The 24342-nt window shown below is 39.9% G+C and overlaps 1 protein-coding gene, 1 long non-coding RNA gene and 2 pseudogenes across 4 annotated transcripts; all 4 read right to left on the bottom strand.

Annotated features, from left to right (window-relative positions):
• Positions 1–17466: 17466 nt before the first annotated feature.
• Positions 17467–18250, bottom strand: LOC149220677 (glyceraldehyde-3-phosphate dehydrogenase GAPCP1, chloroplastic pseudogene; annotated as a pseudogene). The gene is made up of 3 exons (XR_016249627.1): positions 18030–18250; positions 17698–17781; positions 17467–17613 (listed from the first exon to the last, which is right to left on the bottom strand). The product of XR_016249627.1 is annotated as a glyceraldehyde-3-phosphate dehydrogenase GAPCP1, chloroplastic pseudogene (transcript).
• Positions 18251–18399: 149 nt separating this feature from the next.
• LOC149220676 (uncharacterized) lies at positions 18400–19350 on the bottom strand. Its single transcript, XM_089387163.1, has 4 exons — positions 19033–19350; positions 18701–18784; positions 18557–18616; positions 18400–18460 (listed from the first exon to the last, which is right to left on the bottom strand). Exons 1-4 carry the CDS (start codon positions 19128–19130, stop codon positions 18400–18402), a joined length of 303 nt encoding a protein of 100 aa, XP_089243289.1. The 5' UTR covers positions 19131–19350.
• A 219-nt stretch (positions 19351–19569) lies between these two features.
• LOC149220675 (glyceraldehyde-3-phosphate dehydrogenase GAPCP2, chloroplastic pseudogene) lies at positions 19570–20025 on the bottom strand (annotated as a pseudogene). Its single transcript, XR_016249626.1, has 2 exons — positions 19799–20025; positions 19570–19702 (listed from the first exon to the last, which is right to left on the bottom strand). The product of XR_016249626.1 is annotated as a glyceraldehyde-3-phosphate dehydrogenase GAPCP2, chloroplastic pseudogene (transcript).
• Positions 20026–20185: 160 nt separating this feature from the next.
• On the bottom strand, positions 20186–20985 carry LOC149220674 (uncharacterized). Its single transcript, XR_016248763.1, has 4 exons — positions 20849–20985; positions 20523–20590; positions 20337–20375; positions 20186–20218 (listed from the first exon to the last, which is right to left on the bottom strand). It is a non-coding gene; the product is annotated as an uncharacterized LOC149220674 (long non-coding RNA).
• Between the last annotated feature and the right edge of the window lie 3357 nt (positions 20986–24342).

Below are 24342 nucleotides of genomic sequence, written 5' to 3'. Positions count from 1 at the left end.
AGTTGGTGCCAAAGCCAACTTGTAGGCTACTGCTCCAATGTGCTGAATTATTTGATAAGGTCTATAGAATTCAGGGGCTAATCTTTGGGAGCCCTTTTCTTTGAGCGATGTTTGCTTATATGGTTGTATTCGTAGGAATATCTGATCCCATTCTTGAAATGTGTGCTCTAAATGATGTTGGTCTGCCTGTTGCTTCATTCGATTTTGAGCTTGATCGAGATTATCTTTGAGACAAGCTGTCACAGGGGAACGGTTTCCTAGGAGTTGATCAATTGCTTGCACCTTAGAACATCCAAGGATATAATAAATAGGTGAAGGTGGGAGTTGGCCATACACTGCTTCATATGGAGTCACCTTGGTGGCTTCATGATAGTTAGTATTATACAACCATTCAGCTAAAGGTAGTCATTGTACCCATTGATGCTGCTTTTCTAATGTGAAGCACCTTAGGTATGTCTCCAAACATTTGTTGACTACTTCAATTTGACCATCAGTTTGGGGATGATATGCAGTACTTAGTTGGAGTTGGGTGCCCTGTAGCTTGAAAAGTTCTTGCCAAAATTTGCGGGTGAAAGTCGGGTCACGATCAAACACAATGGAAGTTGGCATGCCATGTGGTTTGAAGATCTGGTCCATGAAAGATTGAGCCACCAAAGTGGGGGTAAATGGGTGGGGTAGAGTGCAAAAATGAGCATATTTAGAAAGTCTATCCACAACCACCATGATGATTGATTTGTTGCCCGACTTTGGTAGACTAGTAATGAAATCCATAGAAACATTCGTCTAGATGAAGGCAGGGATTGGCAATGGTTGTAAGGTTCCTGGTGACTTGACTGTTTCTCCTTTGTGGCGTTGACACACATCACATTTAGCTACAAAGGTAAGAATGTCATTCTTCATGCCCGTCCAAAAGAAAGAATGACGAGTGTGAGCATAAGTCTTCTGAAAGCCTACATGCCCGGTAGTGGGAGATGAGTGCAACTCTGCCAAAATGCGAGTTTTGAGGGTGGATGTCAGCGATATCACTACTCGATCCTTGTAGCAAAGAATCTCATCCTTCCAAGAGTAGCCAACTGAGGAATTAGGATCTTCTCTCAAGTTATTAATGAGTTGGGAGAGAGAGGGGTGTGAAAACCATTCCTTGTGGGCTTCTTCAATCCAATCTGGTATGGGAAGAGAGATTGATAAAGCGTCTGCTACTACATTGGCATGCACTTTCTTGTAAATTATCTCATAATTATATCAAAACATTTTGGCTAGCCATTTGTTTTGCTGTGGCGATGATAGATGTCGCTCCAAAAAGTATTTGAGGCTTTAATGGTCTGTGCGAATTTGGAAACGTCGTCCCAATAAGTATGGTCGCTAGGTATCTACTGCATGTAAGATGGTCATTATCTATTTCCCATAGGGATATTGTCCCAGATGTTTCCCACTCAATTGTTGGCTGGTGAAATCCAAGGGTCGACCTTCCTGCATTAATACAACACCAATACTAGTACCTGAACCATCACATTCAATCACAAAAGATTTGATGAAGTCGGGCAGTGCCAATATTGGAGTGGAACACATGGCCTGTTTGAGAGCCACAAATGCTTGTTGTGCTGCATCAGTCCAGAGGAATGAATTTTTCTTGAGAATGTTAGTAAGGGGTCTAGCAATGTGACCATAATTGCGGACAAATTTGCGATAGTAGCCAGTGAAACCCAAGAATCCCCTCAGCCTCTTCAAGTTTTTTTGTTGGGGTCACTCTTGCATTGCATGTATATTTTTAGGATCAACCCTGACACCTTCACGACCCACAATGTGTCCCAAACACTCAAATTTTTCCACGCCAAAAGAGCACTTGGACAATTTGACAAATAATTTGTGATTCCAAAGCAGTTGCAAGATCAAGTCTACATGATGGAGACGTTTTTACCAGGTTAGGTTGTAGATGAGAATGTCATCAAAGAACACGAGGACAAATTTTTGTAGATATGGTTTCAGCAGGTGATTCCTGAGGCTTTGAAAAGTGAATGGAGCATTACAGAGACCAAATGGCATGAGCAAGAATTCGTAATGGATTTCATGAGTGTGGAAAATAGTCTTCGGAATGTCTACTTCCTTCATGAGGATTTGGTGATAGCTAGAGCGAAGATCTAGCTTGGTAAAGAATTGAGCACCATTTAGTTCATCAAGTAGATCATCAACAACCAGGATAGGGAATTTTTCTTTGACAGTGAGCTTGTTGAGGGCCCGAAATTCCAGGCACATGCGCCATTCCTCATATTTCTTGAGCACCATGACCACTGGTGATGAATAAGGGTTGATGCTAGGATGAATAACACCTGCTTCAAGGAGTTCCTTTGATGATTTTTTCAATTTCATTCTTTTGGGAGAAAGGATATTGATATGGGGGCACATTAGGTGGTTGGGCCCGTCGGACCAAAGTGATGCTATGATCATGTTACCCTCTATAGGGTGGAAGCTCTTTAGGTTTGTCAAATACCGGCTGGTGGCGGTTTAAGACCTGTTGCATCTCAGGATGAATATGAAGAGTAATGGGTTCTATGGCTTGCATGGAATTAAACTAAGTGGTAACTCCATGATGGCCCTTTTTCAAAAATAATTCCATTTGATGCGAGTTGATGATAGAAGGAGCACCAGATTGGAGTCCACGAAGGGTATGCATGTGGTCATTCTACTTAAAGCTCATATATAACTCCTGGAAATCCATTGTGATTGGGCCTAGTGTGTGAAGCCATTCAGCACCTAAGACAATGTCACAACCACCCATGTTAATCACAAACATGTGGGTCTTTAGGTGGTAGTCTCCCATTTGAAGTTTAATATTTTCAAAGCAGCCCTCACATTTCATTGTCCCCCCATCAACAATCAGGACCTGGAAATTAGAGACTGCCCTTACAAAACAATGAACAGCTTCGTCGACTTGTTGATGGATAAAATTACGAGTGCTGCCACTATCAATCAATACTACTATAGGGTGATGTTTAATAAAGCCTCTCATTTTGAGAGTTTGGGGCGCATAAATGCCCGCCAAATCATGTAGCTAGATAACTGGTTCCTCTGGCGTAGTTGTGAGCTCATTGTCCTGCTGGGTTTCCTCAACTTTGTCATCTAGTCCCCTAAGGGGTGGGGCTTCCTCAAATGAGCTGTGATCAGTAACATCAATTTGAAAGAATTTTGGTTCCTTGCATTTATGCCTCGGGGTGTATTTGTCATCACAGTAGTAGAACAATCCTTGTTTTCTTCTTTTAGCCATTTCTGCTAGAGACACCTTTTGAAACTTAAGTGTTTGGGTAGGGCCCTGAGCCTAGGTGGGGCGTCCCTTGGCTATGAAATTTTGACGAGAAGACTGGGTAGCTAAAGCACGTTCCAATTCAATAGCCTTTATGCAAGCGTTTATCCATGTAGATGTGTGGTGCATCCAGACATGTGCTTGGATGGCTTCTTTGAGACCACTTATAAAACATTCCAAGTAGAATTCATCTCCTAGACCTTCTGTGCAGATGGCCAATGTCTCAAATGTTGCAATGTAGTCTTTTACTATGCATGTCTATTGGATCTTAGTAAGACGACCCAAAAAATTAGATTCTCTATCAGAGTAGTCATAAAGAGATTTTGAGAACACCTATCAAGTTATGATCCCGGGAGAGCATTTCTGATGCCACTGCCACCATTGCCATCTCTCTTGGTCCAAGTAAAGGGCTCCCACATGTAGTTTAGTTTGATCATCTCAGATATCATTCAGAATGAAATATTGTTCCATTTTTTCTACCCATACTATCGGATTAGAGCCATCAAATTTATACATGTCCAGCTTGGGTGGTCGAGGGTGGGAATGTTGGTGATTTCCATGGAAGTGAATATGATGGCTAGATTCTCCTTCAAGGTCTTCATTAATACCATGTGCCTCCGGATGCAACCCTGACGTGCTCATATTGAATTGTGCCATGAATTTCTGCAACTGTTCCTCGAAAGAAGCCAACTTTTGTTCAAGGTGCTCAATCTTCTCGTTGGCCATGACTTGATATTTGGTTTCTACCCTACACAGATCTTGGACACTTGACGTCACTTTGAAAAAGATTGGGACCCAAAAATTGAAGCTAACAAGTGAATGGTACCACTGTGATCAGCTCATCATCCTGAATGTTATGTGCTAAGTCTCTTATAAGTGTCTCGGGAAAGCCTCAGAATTTTATTTTTTTTTACTTCGAATGGAGTTTTACTCCCTGTTGATCAATACTGCAGTGGCCAAATTCCAGAAAACTTGATCCTGCCCAATGTCCTGCGAAAATCAAGCCCAGACTATAGGAGCCACAAGCCTCACTGCGCAAATGGTCAGATCTGCCTACGAAACCCCAACGACTGAATGTGAGTTGGACTGTGGCGGCGACAGAACCCCAACTGCTAGATCTGAATGGTATTGTGGTAGTAGAACCTCAACTGGTGGATCTGATTATTGCGGCGGCGACAGAACCCCAACTGCTAGATCTGAGTCATACTGCAGTGGTAGAACCCCAACTGGTGGATCTGATCTAGAAAATAAGATAATGGGCGATCTTCAGAGAGTTGAGGGAACTATGGTCTCAAAGGAGTGTTAGGTGCTACAGATTGCAATATACATAAGGGTCCAACAATAGTACTCGGCCCAATATTTTAGGGCACTAACTAAGGAGGATCAACCATACCCTTAGTCGTACTACTCGACTACCCTATCGTACGCGCAAGTAATCTCCCCGAGTGCTGTTCTCAGTGTACTGTAGCAGCAAGATGGCCGACGACTTATCTAAGGCGAGGTTTCAGGTGATCCTAGGGGGCTTCTGATATACCCAGAGGGTAAGTGGAAGGTAGTCCGTGTGCGGTTTTGTTTAATGTGCTACTACTCGAAGGGGTAGCCACAGGGGTTACAAGAGAGTCCAACAAGCATGTCCACCTCTTTTATTTCCTGCATGCATGCCTCCCCAAATCCGCAGGTTTATGCACTCAACGACAGATCCCATGGTTTAAAGATGCTGGAACACGTCTCTAGCCTAAAAAAGTTCTGCCAAAAAAGGAGGTATCACCGGCCCTGGAAAGTGCTCTGATACCACTTGTTATTCTCTTGACCTGCGAGAAATTCCAAAATACCAAATATGCGAAGAAATACAACCCAAAACACAAAATAAAATGAGAAAAACAAGAAGTATTTTATTATTCATAGATGAAAGCAATTTTCACTTGCCTCTTCGAGGGGGCAACCTCCAACAGAGCCGAGCTCGATTACAAAATAAGACTCCATATATCTCAATGGGGAGTCTCTAGCCTCTATATAGGATTCATACATACAATAGCATGGGTCATTACCATGGTTCTCTCAATACCATATATCTAATACCATGGCCTATTTGAAACTAACTGTGGTCCCTTTCTTAAATGTGGGTCAACCACTTATAATTATTAATACGGGCTTTATTGACTCTTTAACTAACTATGACTATGAATCGACCCTATTGGGTTTATTACATAAATAAAGGGGTTAGGGTTGGACCCCAACACCTGTTGCAAATCCTGTACTACTTATAGAAACCTTTCCAACAATGTATGGTATGTGCCAAAAAGAGATAATATGACCAAGTTATGACCCCGGGAATTTGGATGCTCAACTAACCCCATCGAGGCCCACAAATTCTTGGCGTTACATCTCTTGGGGTTAGGGTTTTGGTTGTTTAGGGTTTTCTCTTGTTATTCAATAATAAATAGGCCCTTGAGCCTCATTGTAACAAAGTTCAGAGGCATGTAGTTGCCACATCTCTTCTTAGAGATAAGCTACCATCGCCTGAGTTAGTTTATTTCCTTTCTATTTGTAAGCATATTTTAGTATTATGATATTAATGAAATGAAGTGTTATTTATGCTACATCTCTATATTTATGCTTATATTTGTAATTTGTTATGTTCTTGTTTGAGTTTGAATCAGTGGTATCAGAGAAGACTACTATTTCTCTATTTTTATTTGCATGTCCCCAACGAGGTCAGGGTATAACGAGTTAGGGATCGATCTGGTTGAATCTTTGAAAGACCAGCCTTACAGACCCCGATGACCTCCCATGTTGGAAGAAAAGAAATACAAGGGGGCAGGAGATCCTATAAAAATATTGCTCGAGGAACCCCTCGAGTGACAAAGGAACACAATGATGGATAACTTTGCCTAGATCCTTCGATGACTACCCACATGCGACGCATCTTCATCCAACAGCCACTCTGGAGGCACCACTCCTTTTAAGGTGCAAGTTGACTTTGACATTCCCATATTTGAGGGCTAGATAGATGCAGATGCTGTAAATAAATGGTTAAAGCTATTGGAAGGATATTTTTTAGTTCATGACTTTTCCAATCGGGAAAAGATTACTTTTGCACTTCTCAAAGTCGTCCCACATGTCAAGGACTGGTGGGAAACCTACTATGAACAAAAGGACGAGAGGGAATCCTCACTTTTTTCGGGTGCACCGACTTGGGATTCTTTCTGAGGTGCCATCAAGGAACAACATTACCTTGTTGGGGGCTATGAAGATAAATACATAAAGTGGACCATGCTATGATAGGGAAGGGACCAAGATGTGTCAGTGTTCACAAATATTTTCCATACCCTCCCCACAAAATTGGGTATCAAGGATTCTGAGCGCCATTTGGTAATCAAGTACTGTGGCTGCCTACACAAGTATATCCAGGATGAGATGGAGTTCCTGGAAATATCCTCGCTCGACACAACATACCGATTGAGCAGAAGTTTAGACCGAAGAAAAGATATTTTGGATCTGCAAATCCGAAGCAAGGAAAAGGCGCCCCCAAACCACAGAGCAAAGGCTAGAGCCAAGGTGGGGTGACCCAGGACAACTCGTCAAAGCCACAAGAAAAGAACAACCCCACGAAGACAAAGAGCTCCAATCACGACACAAATGATTGTCGGGCCAAGCAGTCCCTAGTGGCTAAGCTGAAGGCTTCAAATTCAAATGCATGTTCTGACTTTGACTCAGAACCCAAAAAGGGGAACTAAAAAGGGAAGTAGATATTGACGCGGAGCCCACTGCCACCATGGACACCACTAAGATATAAAATAATGAGCCTGAAGATCCAGAGGAGGGGGAGCGCCTCTTCCACTCACAGATGTGGGTGAAGGGTTCTCCGTTACAATTCATTTTCGACAACGGGAGCCAAAAGAACCTCATTTCAGCAGAGGTTGTGAAGCGGATGGGCCTATAGATGACAACACATCCACAACTGTACACAATCGGGTGGCTTCACCAAGGATGAGATCTTTGTGTTAGCCAATATTGTTGCATTCCCTACAACATCAATCCCTTGACCGATGAGGTATTGTGTGATGTTGCTCCTCTTGATGTTTGTGATGTATTATTAGGACAACCATGCTTGTGGAAGCAACATGTTGTATATGAGTAGAGACCTTGCTCTGTGATTATTATTTTGGGAAATAAGTCCTACATGATACCATAGATAGCCCAACCTACCACCATCTATTTTATCACTACAAAGAAATGCAGTAAGATCATTTCCCATACTAGGAATTTTTTTTTCCTTATGATTCGCCCTCAGGGAAAGAAGAAGTTTGTGCCCACGGCTTCTAGACAAGGCTCCTTGGCATACCAGCAGCAGATGGACAAGGTCGTGGAGGAGTATTGGGACTTTTTCGCCTCACCTACAGGGGTACCTTTGCATTGTCAGGTCAAGCGCTCCATTGACTTGACCCCAGGTGCGCCACTACCCAATGGATCGATCTATCGACATTCTGTTCTAGAGAACATTGAGATCAAGAGGAAGATTCAGGAGTTGTTGCATAAAGGCCACATCAGGCCAAGCTCATCACCTCGTGGGAGCCTGATTTTATTGGTACAAATGAAGGATGGCACCTAGAGACTCTGTATTGCCTATCGAATGCTGAATAAGATCATTGTTCGGAATAGGTACCTAATCCCATAGATTCATGACCTTCTGGACCATCTCAATGGGGCCAAATATTTCAAAAAGATTGACTTGAAGTCTGGTTATCACTAGGTGCCTATGAAACCCTTCGATGTGTGGAAGACTACCTTCAAATCCAAGGAGGGACTTTTCGAATGGTTGGTCATGCCTTTTGAGTTGAAGAATTCCCCCGCAACCTTCATGAGATTGATGGAAAAAATATTGTGAACCTTCACTAATGCATTCATGGTGGTGTATTTAAATGAAATCTTGATATTCAACTAAAGTTGGGAAGAGCACCTCCACCATATTTGACAATTCCTTCAAACCCTGCGACAACACAAGTTGTGTGCCAATTTGGATAAATGCACTTTTGGCATGATCGAGGTTCAATACCTAGGGTACATCATTGATGGGAAGGGTTTGCATGTGGACCTATCCAAGGTACAAGTCATTCGAGATTAGCCAGCCCCAACCACTCTAACAGATCTCTTCAACTTTTTGGGTCTTGCCAATTTCTACTACAAATTCGTGTTGGGGTTCTCACATATCACTTGGCCTTTAAGTCAAGTCACCAAGGGCGGAGCGAAAGAAAAGTCTTTTTGGTCCAAAACCCAATAGAAGGTGTTTGTTGAGTTGAAGCATCGCCTTTGCTTTGCACCAGTGCTCACATTACCAGACCTACAACAATCATTTGAGATTGAGACAAAAGCCTCCGACTATGTTATTGGTGCAGTTCTTACTCAGTGGGGGCATCCAATGGCTTACCAAAATGAGACACTTTTAGACACAACCTAAAGTATCCCATTCACGACAAAGAAATGTATTCCATTTTGCAGGGCTACCGTCAATGGAAGCATTACATTTTGGTGAAGGAAACGATCATCCACACAGACCACCGACCCATGCAATTCATACAGACACAAGGGAAGTTGCAGAACGATTGCCATCAGAAATGGTCCACCTACCTGCAATAGTTCCATTTGAACATTAAGTACAAGAAGGGCAGAACCAATAATGTTGCAGACTGCCTTAGTTGACCGCCAGTCATGGCGCTGATCACTATGCTCGAATCCTGTGGGCACAACACTTCGGGGTGGCCGCATCTTTACCAGAGCAATCCAGAATTCAACAACACATACCAGACACTCCTGGAAGGGAAGCAAGTTCCAAATTTTCACCTTCGGGATGCACTGTTATGCCACCTGGGACACATCTGTGTTCCTTCAAGCAAGTGTACCAAGATGATTTGGGAGGCGCACTAATTTCGGGTCGTTGGACATTTCAGAGTAGAGAAAACAATGGCGTTATTGCAAAAGTATTTTTATTGGCTAAAATTTCGTCAGGATGTTGGGCAGTACATTAGATCCTAAATAGCCTACGCCATTTCCAAAATAACCATCAAGAAGCAAGGACTATATACTCCTCTACCTACTCCTAGTCGACCTTGGGAATATATCTCCATGGATTACATCTCGGGCCTTCCTTCTACTAAGAATGGAAATGAATTCGTTTTCGTGGTCGTCAACAAATTCTCTAAGATGGCCATCATGGCGGTCTGCAAGAAGAGTATCACAACATAGGCCAACACTAATATCTTCTTTGAATGAGTGCGAGTAAACTTTGGGATCCCACAATCCATTTTCTTAGATTGGGACAATAGATTCTTGAGTGCATTGTGGTCAAGTCTCTGGTCAATGTTGGATACAAAACTTACTAAGTCCACGACATTCCATCCTCAAACTGATGGCCAAACAAAGGTTGTCAACAGGATGATTATACACGTTATGCACATGTACAACTTGAAGAATCCATGCACATGGGATGAAAGCCTCCCCTATGTACATAACAACTACAATAGATCTCTCCACAACTCAACAAGTGACAGCCCCTTTCAGGTAGGGTTGGGATTTCAACCATTATGTCCCATTAATGTGGCCATACCATTTGCAACCACTCAGGCAGATTCAGCGCATGCCTAGTCCAAATTTGATAAGGCTGACAGCTTCATTGAGTGCATTCAACACATCTTCCAGTAGGTCCATGACATATTGGACAGATTCAATGATAAGTACAAGTAGCACCATGATCAGTATCGAGTGTCACACAAGTTCTGGGTGGGCGACAAAGTTTGGCTACATTTGCAAAAGGAGCACCTCGTTGGACCCCACCACAAGATTTACTCGTTCCGATATGGGCCATACACCATCATAAAGGTTGTCGATGACAATGCCTTCAAGCTCAACATCTCACCATTCCTTGGTCTTAACCAAGTGTTCAATGTAGACCACCTTCGTCCATACTTTCCACCATTGTTGGATACATCCGACATTGCAAAACAACTCATGCCAACAAAGCTCAACCCGAACTACATGGAACAAGCCACAACTGATCATAGAATGGACACACAGATCAAGAAAACTCGCCAACAGAGGATCCATCTACATCGAGTTGTCAAAGCAGGTCAAATCCTTCACGAGGGCAAGTGGTTCACCAGTGACCAAGTTCAACAAAAATTTCCTCACCTCATGGAAGCTTTGCACACAATGGGGACCATTGCTTCCTAAGGGGGGAGGAACGATCCAGGTGGATATTGGTGGCCACCCACCTATTCCACCTATACCTCTAGCCGGTTTTATTTGTTTCCTTGTTTATTTCAGCATTTACTATTTTTAGTAGTTTTTTGGGTCCTGAACTTTCGGACTAGTTTTGACCCCCTAAACGATGTTTTTTTAAGGTCCATTGTAGTCCCATAGCCATAGATAGGAGCCTTCCACAAATCATGTAGTACTTAAAGATACCTTTCTAACAATGTATCATACGCGCCAAACAAAGATAATATGACCAAGTTACAACCCTGAGAAGTTGGCTGCCCAACTAACCCCAACAGGGCCCACAAACTCTTAGTGTTACATCTCCTGGAGTTAGGATTTTTGTTGTTTAGGGTTTTACATTGTTTTTCAATAATAAATAGGCCCTTGAGCCTCATTGTAACACAGTTTAGAGGCATGTAGCCGCCACATCTCTTCTCAAAGATAAGCTACCATCTCCCGAGCTAGTTTATTTCCATTCTATTTGTAAGCATATTTCATTGTTCTGATATTAATGAAATGAAGTGTTATTTTTGCTACATATATGTATTTATGGTTATATCTGTAATTTGTTGCATTATTGTTTAAGTTCGGATCAATATGGTACCAACAATAGCAACAAACGAGAAAGAAATCAACAGATCCATTAGCAGCTAATAAGAGAATCAAGAGGAGCATTTACATCCAGAAAACCTAGCAGATTTCAAAGGAGAAACCATAACTCCTTTTCCCCCTTGATGGATGAGATCGAGTGCTTTACTTGCCATAATTTTGGACATGTGGTAGCCAACTGAAAAACCAAAATTTTCACATTCTAGCCGACAGAATGTGCAATAGTTTGAACATCCAAGAAGAGGACTCGCCTTTAGGTATACAAGTTCAAAAAAATGGTTATTGTTATACTTTTAACTTGTTTGGCCATAAGGCCATTGATTGCAGATCTAGCACGAGTGGAGGAAAAATAAATCCAAGGTAGATATTTGACATGACAAATAAAATATCATATCCCTTGGCCCCATATCTTAGTCATGTGAGGTGTTATGTGTGCCACAATTTTGGGCATATGGCCAAATATTGTAAACTTTCCAAATTATTTAGGCCATCCAGTCAAAAGGATTAGGAGATTTAGAATAGACCTAAAAGAAGATGGAGGAGAGTGTCTATGCGAAGAAGCGACCTACTACAATGTGGAAGAAGGAGGAGCAACAAGTAAAGTATGGGATTACTCTATGCACATTTGATCATGACGATCGATGGTATATAGATAGGGGATGTTCCCATCGCATGTCATGGGACAAGAGTGGTTTTCTCTCTTTGAAGAAGGCCGAAGATGTCCATGTCATTTTTGGAGGAAATACAAGACTATAGAATAGTTATGAGAGGCATGCACAGTCTTAGGGGGATCATATGGTAGCAGTGTGGCATCATGGTGAAGACTTGAGTACAAGTTGCAACAACATGTTTGATCAAGACTCTCATGCACATTCAGGTCCATTGGATCAACCTACCTCATTAGAGATATAATGAGCTAGGGGGAGTTATGCATGGTATGCGGATTTCATGGATTATTTGTTACTTCTTTCATTTCCTTCACTCAGTTTCTTGTAGAAAAATCACATATGCTTCCTTGAGTGAATGGAGTACTTTTTCAACCATATATGTATTTGTTTATCATTGAAAAATTCATTGCAAATCTCTTGTACTGGCCATGCCTAGAGGAGCATCATTGGTTCAGCCATGTACTTGCATTGTATATCATTGTCTCAGTCATGCATAGAAGAAGAGATTCATGAGTCTTGGCATGCATCTATTTCAACCATGTACTATCATGAGAAGTCATTGTAATGCTATTGTTTTATCATTTGGCTATTGATGGAGTGGTCCTAGAGTCATGAGTCCTGGTGATAGCTATGCATGACAGAGAATCACATTTTAGCCATATATGGGCTCTTTGATATCATTGTAGCAATAATTTTATTTCATTTATGTAGCTACGCATTAGGCTTATGAAGCCTTGTAATCATTGTCAAATCATTTGGTCATGTATGTATTGATTACTTGGTCCATGAGGAGTAGCCTCTTGTATGTGACAAGGAGGCATTGGAAACAATTGATAGCATGTACAACAACATGGAGAAGATGGTTGCAACCCCATTACATATTTAGGGGGAGCATGTTCATTTGGGAGAAGGCATGGTGATGGCATAGAAGCATGTGGATTGAAGAAGGCAACAATTTCTTTGGTTTTCCAAGATTATTTTTAGGTGCTTGTAGCTAATCATATTTCATTAGCATATTATTTAGTATCATCAATGTTCAACTGGTGTTTTAGCCAGACTTGTCCACCCTTTTCAATTGATGTCAAATGGGGAGAGTGACACAACCCGACAAATAGAATCAGATCATACAATTTGAGGATTTTATGTAGATCATCTTTGTGTTGTGGTTGCAGGTTGAAATCAACGACAAAGTGGGAGAAATTTGGTTGCATGGTGTTGGCATTGATGTCAACCTAGGATGTCTACCTAAGGAGTCAACCATGGAGTCAATTGTGTTGGCATTGATGTCAAAAATCTTGGAGGATTTTTCATGATGATCAGAGGCTTGATGATATGCTACTAGGCTGCGCAAGAGGTTTTCTGAGGTGTGAACATGCCCTGGAGGTGATGGACAAGATGGTGTAGAAGTGTGGAAAAGTTATGGGCAGAGGAAGTTTGATTTTCCCCAAGTTAGAGCAACTTCGTTGGGATGATAACTCGCATAGAGAGAGAGGATATAATAGACCTTTCTAGGTTTCCACACTATCCCCATATTGATCATACTTCGGAGTCATTTCTGTCCCAGTGATGACGTCTTGTACGTGAATTTTTGAGTTCATGTGCATACACATAAAATACCATGAGAATTTCCTAAAGTATTTTCCCAAGTCTTTTCATGGTATAGAGTCGACTTGAGTTATAATAATTATAGAAGGTAATCAAGTAAAAGATAAGTCTATCATTGAATGAATATGATGGGGGATCAGTCAAGGTGCAAATGTTGGAGTATGAACAAGAGTGTTTGGCTCTTTGTATTTGTGTGTGATTAGTGCTTGATCACTTTAGATATTTTATTTATAGGAGGAAACTTCATGTTGGAGAGGTTGGCTCCTTTGTGTGAGTAAGTACTTGTAAAGAATTGATAACATTGAGAGCCATGTTAGAGGAGAGACATAGCGGTTGCAGATCACTGAAGGAAATCAATTTTATTATAGAATTTTATGTGCATGCTTCAACAAGTGTTTTATGTAGGTATATGAATGCTTTTGATTGAGAAGATTGTTGCTACAATGGAGAAAAGGATGTTAGCATGTTTTCTACGACACCTTTGTATTGCTAACATTGTGTATGCAGGAGATCATAGTTGGCAGATCATGCTTTATTATTGGAGATATTATATATAGTTGTAGCTCAATTGTATGTATTGTATGTGGTTGTTATTGTTGAGACATAGCTAAGTTTTGATGATCAGAATATGTATGTTGTTGATGGATTTGTGTTGAGAGTGTGTATGTTGGAGGTTTGATGTTTGGTATATTGTATATCAGATTTGTCATGGTATTGTAGATTTATATGTATGTTGTTGATTGTGTTGAGGTGATGTATTGATTGTGGCTAAGATTGTGTTGGAGGGCATGTATTCAGTGTTTGAGTTTATTGTCAATGTGGATCCAACATGAAAATGGATGAAACGAGACTCACAAGTGTTTGTATTAAGTTGCAGTAGGTCGTAGTCGGAAAATAGATGAAATCAGGTCCACGAGGGTTTGAAGGTTGGGGACTTCAATGTTGCAAGTAGAGTCTTGTAGACAAGTGGTGGCTTGCCAAGGGAGTTGTGGCTTCCTTTCGGTGGTCGTTGGAGAACTTGCTAAGTGAGTAGAGGCTCCCTTCGAATGGTGGTTGAAAAACTAGTGAAGGTGGTGGCCTTCAGCAGGTGGTGGTCTGCATAGTTTTGGGAGTGGTGGTTCACATTGCTTGCAATCAGAGACTTGCACACTAGTGGTGGAAAGTACATGCATATGTAAAGATAAATCACTATTAATAACAAAGAAGCAAAAGAAGACAACAACAACGATGGTTTTTCCCATTTAGGTTTTCCACCTAACATATGGTGTCCCCTTGTGTGATGATTTTTATGTGTTGATCATTGATGCTCTCATGGTTGTAGAAATATGGTGATAGAATTTCAACTGCTCAAGAAATTTAATCTTAAATCAATAGACACAATTCTACTCTACTATTCTACGGAGATTAATTCACAATTTAGAACAACATTAAAAAACATGCATTAATCACATAAACAACCACACATATTTATCTAGGGGAAACCAATTGGTAAAAACCCCTTAAGCCAACTTGCTTTAATCAAATTAATAGAGAATGTATTACAATTGCTTGCACACTCTGAGCATAACTTTCAAGTGAATAACCTATCTCTCTACTCAATGAGAAGCTATGACCCAAACTTAGTTAATTTATGCCTCTTCTTGAGCCCCTATTTCCTTGCATAAATCCTAAGGAATTAGGCCCCTATTTTTTAGGAATTTTCCTCCAATTTATTGCACAATTCCCAAGGTTGATCCTTTGACTGCATGCAACAAACATACACTCAAGACTAGTCTACAACTAATGGTACATTGCCTTGGAATCTCCACCACAACTAGGGAACTCGAATTCTCTGCATGCACTAGCTATTTTTGGTTGATTGATCAATTAACTGGATGATCATTGAGTTAGACTACTGTCCCACTGCACAACTGACCTCCAACTAGTTCTATCAACAATTAGAACTAGTTTAACTGAATACAACTAGAAATAACTGAACTAGATTGCTACAAATTAGAAATCACACATGCATAACTGAACTCCAAGCCCTCTAACTTGAATTTACTGAGCTAACTGAGTGACAAGAGCCATGTCACCTCAGTTAAATACCTCCAAGTTGTCTGCTGATGTGGAAATTCAAATTTTCTCAATTTGACCAAGGCAAAGTCAAATTGAGACTTTCTTGCTACACTTCTCAACAATGGTTTACATGTTTATGTGTTGCTCATGGTTATGTGTTGATTTGTATTATTTAACATAATTTTTACATGCTTATGGTATGTGTTGGCATAATGTTCTACTAATGGATGAATGATTTTCTATCATGAAAGAGAAGTAAAAAGAGGCGCCCCCCCTTCTCAGTAGTGTCAATTGTCCAACAAGAAGATTCTTTGTGATTCTAGGCCTTAGTTTTGGGGTGGTGCTAGTCTCTTCATGCAACCCTTGTCTCCTACTTTTGATCTATTTACAACATCAATCTCCACATCTCTAGCTTGGGTAAGGCTCTTGAACCTTCCCTTGCATCTTTAGAATCTCTCATCGTTAACTACCATTGGAAATGCAATAGGGTTTTCCTGCTGAGATAAATCTAATGGTTCCAAACTATGGATTCAAAAGCTTGATTATGAAAATGTTTCATTTCGATGTTGAGAGCGTTATGAAGCAAGGCATGTAATTAAAAGTTACCCCAAGCGATTGTAGAGTCCAGAAAAGTAGTTGGAGGCCCAATTGGTGGGAAGGAGTTCAAGAGAAAGCGTTGTATGCTATACAAGGAAGAACAGACCTAGGATAAGGAAGAAGCAAAAGATAATCAGGAAGAAGTTCTTGTCAAAGAGGAATCACTCAAGGAAACATAAATCAGTTAGGAAGAAGTTCATCTCAAAGAGGATCCTTCAGATTTAGTGACAGAGGAAGCCCATATTCAGTAAACCCTTAAGAACATTGGATCCCCTCTGAATCTTCAAGAAATAAGGTTGGAAAAACAATTTCTTGGGTTGATCAAGCAGATGCGGAAGAACCTACTAAAAGAGATAAAGACAACAAAGACCAATCCCAAATGGGTGACCCCTTAGATTTAGTTGAAAATATGGGTTGGATCCAAGTTGGTAAAAAGGCTCAAAATATATTGCAAGGAAAACGACAAGTTAGTCAAAGTCAAATTTACAAGGAGTGAGTAATGGAATATAAATGTACTTGGATTTTGGGAGTATTTTGGAAAATCTTTAGCTAGAAAGGGAATACAATTTGTGTATTATGGTGTTCCCACTTGAGGGTTTGGATTGAGCCATCGTGCTAAATCTCAAACCCACATGGGATATTGGCAACACTAAAGAAATGTAACAGTTCTGCATTAGATCCTAGCTTTATTTTTTAATAAAACCTTCATACCCATACCTATTTCTTTAAGAAAAAAATTAAAATTAAGACTTTTTAATAATATTAAATTTATTTTATTGTTTATAGATGTCATTTTTATTAAACATTGGTCAAATATTTTGTTTCAACTAAATCTTTATTTTATGGTTATAAATGAAAATATCGTTGCCATCTCTACATCAAGTGATAAAATTTCAAATATTAACTACCTTACATCTCTAAATCCATATTTACCTTTTCCAAATTTATGCAATACCATTATTATTAACCACATTTATTAATATAATTCAAAACATTATTATTTAAAAAAAAAATAAAAAATACATATAATAAAACTAAAAAATAATCTCAATATTACAACACAGATATATCATAGTAAAAAACCATCATAATTTTTAATTAATTATATTTATATATATATATATATACCAATCCCATTCTAATTTAATTGATTTAATCATTTTGAAAGTAAAATTCAAATAACAAAAAAAACATTACTATCTTTTAACAAGGACAGCTGCGAGGCAGCGAGTCCCTGCATCAAGTTAACATAAAACGAACAGTTTATAACATAACACACATCGACCAAATGAGGCTAGACAGAATGTCAGCCAGAACCCAAGTAGGCAAACTAAAGCCATGTGTGAGATCAAGTCCACCACTCGGTTGCTGCAGAAGCAATGTCAAGCTTATTAGTCCATATCATTAACAAAACAAATCTCACACTGAAAATGCCAAATGCCTTGGCATCTACTAACAGATTACACGTGTTTCACAAATGTAGAACTCAAGGCTATACCAGCCTTAGCATCAAAGATACTCGACCTGTAAAGGAAAACTTGAAAATTTAGCCGTTTATCTAAAATAAAAAACCAAAATTCCACTAAGCTATTTCATGCAAGTTCTTACCTTGCATCGCCTACAAAATCATTCGAAACGACATCTTCATCAGTGTATCCAAGGATGCCTTTTAGCGACCCTTCAGATGCGGCCCTGACCATGTATACAACACATTATAATACTAATCAAGGCTTTAAAATATGATACTAAGAGTGATCAGAGAAGAAGCATAGCTAAGGCTCCAAGATGATTAAGAGTAAAAATATGACACTAAGAGTTATCAGAGCAGAAACCATAAGCCATAATCAAAGCTTAATTAAAGATGACACTAAGAGCACTCAAAGCAGAAACTATTTTGGAACAATATAATGTTTTATCGTGGCAAGGTAAAAGGACAATACTTCATTGCTGCTTTTATATCATCGTAAGATGCTGGTTTCTCAAGGCGACATGTCAGATCCACAACTGAGACATTGGGTGTTGGTACACGGAAAGCCATTCCAGTTAGCTTTCCATTCAACTCTGGAAGGATCTTCCCAACTGCCTGTAAAATATAATGTCGAAAAGTCACCATAGATGTCCTATAATCTCCATCATTATTCATTGCAAGCCTTACAATCATTATTCATTGCAAGCTTTACAAACAGCAAATTCCACTTAGTTCAACAGATATAAAGGCAATAAAACTAAATGAGAGAGAGAGTCGAAACAGGGGAATTAGAAAACAACTCTTCCCAAGTGCTAGCTTTTGAGTTTGAAGAAAGATCCTGGCTAAAGGATCTTATATGACTCTTTGATTCTGACAGAGGAGATCAAGTCCACCACTCGGTTGCTGCAGCAGCAATGTCAAGCTTATTAGTCCATATCATTAACAAAACAAATCTCACACTGAAAATGCCAAATGCCTTGGCATCTACTAACAGATTACACGTGTTTCGCAAATGTAGAACTCAAGGCTATACCAGCCTTAGCATTAAAGATACTCGACCTGTAAAGGAAAACTTGAAAATTCAGCCATTTATCTAAAATACAAAACCAAAATTCCACTAAGCTATTTCAAGCAAGTTCTTACCTTGCATCGCCTACAAAATCATTCGAAACGACATCTTCATCAGTGTATCCAAGGATGCCTTTTAGCGACCCTTCAGATGCGGCCCTGACCATGTATACAACACATTATAATACTAATCAAGGCTTTAAAATATGATACTAAGAGTGATCAGAGAAGAAGCATAGTTAAGGCTCCAAGATGATTAAGAGTAAAAAGATGACACTAAGAGTTATCAGAGCAGAAACCATAAGCCATAATCAAAGCTTAATTAAAGATGACACTAAGAGCACTCAAAGCAGAAACTATTTTGGAACAATATAATGTTTTATCGTGGCAAGGTAAAAGGACAATACTTCATTGCTGCTTTTATATCATCGTAAGATGCTGGTTTCTCAAGGTGACATGTCAGATCCACAACTGAGACATTGGGTGTTGGTACACGGAAAGCCATTCCAGTTAGCTTTCCATTCAACTCTGGAAGGACCTTCCCAACTGCCTGTAGCTATTTATAGAAATTTCATTTCTTTGTCAGATATATACATTTAACAAAAAACAAATTACAGGTACAAGAACTGAATACACATCAGATAATAACATAAGAAATTCATAACAACTTTATTATCATTTTAAATTCAGGACTTAAAACAAAGAGGCCCATGCCTACCTGTTGTTGCATGAACAGTGGTCATGAGGGCCTCAACAATACCAAATTCTTCATTCACCACCTGTAGCCAGTCCATGAGTATTCGTTTCAGTTTTTACGGTGAGCTAATTTTGACACATAGTTATGACTCAATGACAATGTTTGCAGGAAGTACATTTGTCGATGGAAAAATATAGATGCAACAATCTTAAGTACATTTGTCGATGGAAAACTATAGATGCAAACAGAAAAAATACAAAAATTACCACAAAAAATATACCTTAAGATGTGCAGAAGCCTTCTCGGTTGTTGTAAAAGCTCCAGATGATTCTACAACATACTCAGCTCCATAGTTACCCCAGGGAATCTCTGAAGGATCCCTGTAGCAGTGGTTTCCAAGAGATCATAGCATCATTATTCTCTAAATCATAATTATCAGTGTTTATTTACACATTGGTTAATGTTAAGGGGCATACCTTTTAGAATTGACAGTAATACTGTGACCATCAATTTCAAGAGTCGTATCATCAACAATATTCAAGCTCCCTTTGTATACCCCATGAGTTGAATCATACTTAAACATGTAAGCCTGCCAGCCACAACCGCAAAACAGAAGTTTAGTCAAATTTCGGTCAATAGGAATGCTACAGTAATGCTTTAAAAGAAAATTCAGAACGGTATAAGGCACAAGAACAAATTCCATCAAGTTAAAGTTCAAAGTATGCACTAAAATTAACCCAAGGAACTTGCTCAACGTAGAGAAATTATCCTACAGCAATTGCTTGCATGCTAAGTAACAAATTGCTAGAGTCAAGCACACCTTACAATCCAGAGAAATAAAGTCACTTAAACAAAAACATCGTCATGCAAAAGCAGCCTCCCAATACGACCAAATCCTGTACACAGAACAGTTTTGATCTTACTTGTTTGATCGTGAATATTCTCAGTGTGGGTTACATATCACAATCTGATTAGAATATTTACACATAGGAAACAATAAGTAAAGGTACTCACCATTTATTCCTATCTTGGTCCTCTCCTTTCCCGAGGATCCTGCAAAAATAATGAATGATTAAATTTTTTTAGTAATTACTGAATCCAAATGCAAGACATTGCCCACGACAAAATCTGTCAATCTGATTTATTTCCTGTTCTAGTTCTAAAGAAGACAACACAGAGAATGGGCTTGCTAGTACTTACTTTGAACTCTAGGAGGGGCCTCTGTTGCAGTAGCTCTAACTGGCTGCAAAGTCCTAGCACTCTGACATCTGTTAAGAGAACATGAAAACACATTACCTACCCGTAAAGCGTTGTGAGAATATTGCTCCCTTTAAGGTGAAGATGCCAGTCTTAACATTAAAGAGCAAATTTAACACCGTAAAACTATCACTGGATCTTCAGAACCCACTGCAGCATTAAGCGCCGCACCCGAGATTCCGTAATACCAATAGCATAGTTCCAACTTAAACGTAAGGATACAAACACGCAATCTTTACTGTTTCAGCAACAACTCAATGTATGCTTACAACTCAGCCCATGGCAATCAACCTCCCGAGATGGATTCAGCAGATCTGCTCAAAAGAATCAATGAGGGTGTGTTTTACACACCCATGGCAAGAAACCGAGAGTCTAACGAGAGATGGTCGGATCAAGACTGGGCAAATACGGACGTGGTAATAAACAGGCTAGTAATAAAAAGAAAAAAAGAATAATTAAAAGTTATATAAAAGATTATTAAATAAAATAATATGACAATTAGAATATATAAATATGTAAAAGTCGCCACAGCTGGACCGCTGGACTTCATGCTACCGCATGGATACCAAGTGTTGCGTTACCTGCACCCTAAGATCGCCATGATCGAGCGACGAAGCTGGAATTGCCGGCTCCCGCTCAGAAAGGCCTTGCCCTGTTTAATTTAATCGTCTTCTTATGGGCTTAGATGTGACAGAGAATTCTATATTTTAGGGGTGCCCTGTGTTCGATTTTGCGATGGCAATGGAGAAACAGAAAGAGACAGAGAAGGAATATCCAGGCCCTGGATTTATTTCAAGCTGCAAGGGAGCTAAATTTTTCATGAAGACGATTATAATTATGGGTTTTTTGCTTATAGCAGGCCACTATTTTCTATTTGGAAGACAAGATTTCTCCTCCTGTAAATCTCTGGCACAAGCATTTCTCCAGGGAGATTCGAACCCTGGTGCATACAGTGTCGAAATCAAAAAAACAGAGCTGAAGGATATGATCATGGCAAGTAAAATGCATAATACTGGTATTGTCATGAACAACACCAACAAAATCACTGAGTTAATTCATGTGAAAGAAGATCCGAACAAGAGGGTGTTTCGTCCTTATGGGAGCGCTGCATACTTGTTTATCCAAATGGGCGCTTACAGAGGAGGTCCAGCCACGTTTGCTGTAGTTGGGCTCGCTTCCAAGCCTCTCCATGTTTATGGAAAGCCACGATTTGAATGTGAATGCATCCCCAAGAATTCGTCTTCTGGAAGATTTCGATTTTGCGATGGCAATGGAGAAACAGAAAGAGACAGAGAAGGAATATCCAGGCCCTGGATTTATTTCAAGCTGCAAGGGAGCTAAATTTTTCATGAAGACGATTATAATTATGGGTTTTTTGCTTATAGCAGGCCACTATTTTCTATTTGGAAGACAAGATTTCTCCTCCTGTAAATCTCTGGCACAAGCATTTCTCCAGGGAGATTCGAACCCTGGTGCATATAGTGTCGAAATCAGAAAAACAGAGCTGAAGGATATGATCATGGCAAGTAAAATGCATAATACTGGTATTGTCATGAACAGCACCAGCAGAATCACTGAGTTAATTCATGTGAAAGAAGATCCGAACAAGAGGGTGTTTCGTCCTTATGGGAGCGCTGCATACTTGTTTATCCAAATGGGCGCTTACAGAGGAGGTCCAACCACGTTTGTTGTAGTTGGGCTCGCTTCCAAGCCTCTCCATGTTTATGGAAAGCCACAATTTGAATGTGAATGCATCCCCAAGAATTCGTCTTCTGGAAGATTAATAAAGGGCAAGGCCTACAAAATGCTAGAGCGTGGGCACCGATGACAATGGTGGAGAGCTCATTCTTCACGCAATCCATGGCGACGAGTTTGGAAAACCAGAGAGGATCGTTGCTCTCGAGGAAGAAAAAGGTAGCTACAATGGCTCTGTTTATAGCCAGGCTCCTCCCTATGATTATCTCTACTGTGGTTCCTCCCTGTATGGTGACCTGAGTGCTCAGAGAATGAGGGAGTGGATGGCTTATCATGCCAAATTATTTGGGCCTAGGTCGCACTTTGTTTTTCACGATGCAGGTGGAGTGCATCCCCAGGTTAGAAAGGTGTTGGAGCCATGGATCAGGGCAGGTCGAGTGACATTGTAGGATGTAACAGAGCAGGAACAATATGATGGGTATTACCATAATCAGTTCCTTATTGTGAACGATTGTTTGCACAGGTACAAATTCATGGCGAATTGGACTTTCTTCTTCGATGTAGATGAGTATTTGTATATTCCCCGTAGGAAAACACTGAAATATGTTTTGAAGGAGCTCTCTGGTTATACTCAGTTCACTATTGAGCAATATTCCATGTCCAATAAGCTTTGCTTGCAGAATAAACTGGACAGCAGCTCGGCCAACAGTACTTATAACAGGTAAGACCCATTATATTTTCAATTAATTAGTAGTAAAGATTCGATTATGGTTTTTGGATTTGAAATTCAATGTGATAATTCTGTTGTGCAGGGAATGGGGATTTGAGAACTTACAGTTTGTCATGGATTCGATACAACAGGTCACAGGTTCGAAGCCCCGCAACCGACGTTTTCGCGAACCAGACATTTGAGGGCCTCACGACCTGCCAGGCCATGCGAGAGCAGAATCCAAGGTACGGCATTAACGATTTAACGCCTGGAATTAAACTCGTTGCGCCCCTTCGCTGCGCGTGCCCGACTTCTAAACAGGTCGCCAAAGGCATCAAGCTTATTCTCTCCTACATCGTAGATCCGGCGACAATGACGATATAATCACAGAAAAGTTCAATATAGTTCATGCAGATTTCATCTCACAGTTGTTGAACCATGGTGCATCATGGCATGCACCAGCTGCCAATGCAGGACATTGTAACAGGGAACATGGAGCTTTATTAAACCTTCGCATACCCGGGCGGAAGTAATGCTAACATTAAAACCAGACACCCGTGAACACCCGTGACGGTTAGCGAAAATGCACCGCGCTTATAGCTTTTAAGCTATGGTCGAGCCTCTTCCGCCTCGGGAAGAGGCCAAATAAGATGGCCAAGCTAAGGTGCGAATGAAACTTAGGCATATCCCCGCTCTAACCGCCATATAACAGAGAAGTAAAGCGCTGAACTAATGCTAAGTCGGGTCATAACGATTACTATAGTCCCTGCCGGATGCCAGATGGCAGGGACTAAAAAATAAAAGAAGCAAATGACAAAACCGAAAAGTAATCTCAATACCTAAAGTTTTATAGGAACTCCAAAAAAAAAGGAGGAGCAATGCAAACGACAAAACCATCCATAAAACGCAATGGATTTTTGTGGAGAGTATGGTACGAGTGAGGGTGTGTTGACTAACATAGGAGTTGCATTTTATCGTAGTACCCAGGATGTGGATTGACACATGCAATTTATTATAATCCTTACTCTTTAGGATTTTTAGAGGATTTTTTTAGCCAGGATGTGAATTACATATGCAATTTATTGTAATCTTTATTTTATAGGATTTTTTAGTTTTTATAATTTGTCTGTTTGAATCATACTTGTTGGTTCGAAATATCTAGGTTAAAAATTTCTCTTATGTGATTTTTACCAAAAGATTTTTCTTAATACTATAAAGTAATTTAAATCTATTTTAATACACTTGTTGGTTCGAAATATCTAGGTCAAAAATTTCTCTTATGTGATTTTTACCAAAAGACTTTTCTTAATACTATAAAGTAATTTAAATTTATTTTAATGCATAATTTATCAAATATTG

The sequence above is a fragment of the Pinus tabuliformis genome, chromosome Q, assembly GCF_031772625.1.
Source record: "Pinus tabuliformis cultivar Carrire ecotype Pingquan chromosome Q, CPIR1, whole genome shotgun sequence".
NCBI lineage: Eukaryota > Viridiplantae > Streptophyta > Pinopsida > Pinales > Pinaceae > Pinus > Pinus tabuliformis.
Note: the sequence above shows the minus strand (reverse complement) of the source record. Positions and strands in the feature narration are given on the sequence as shown.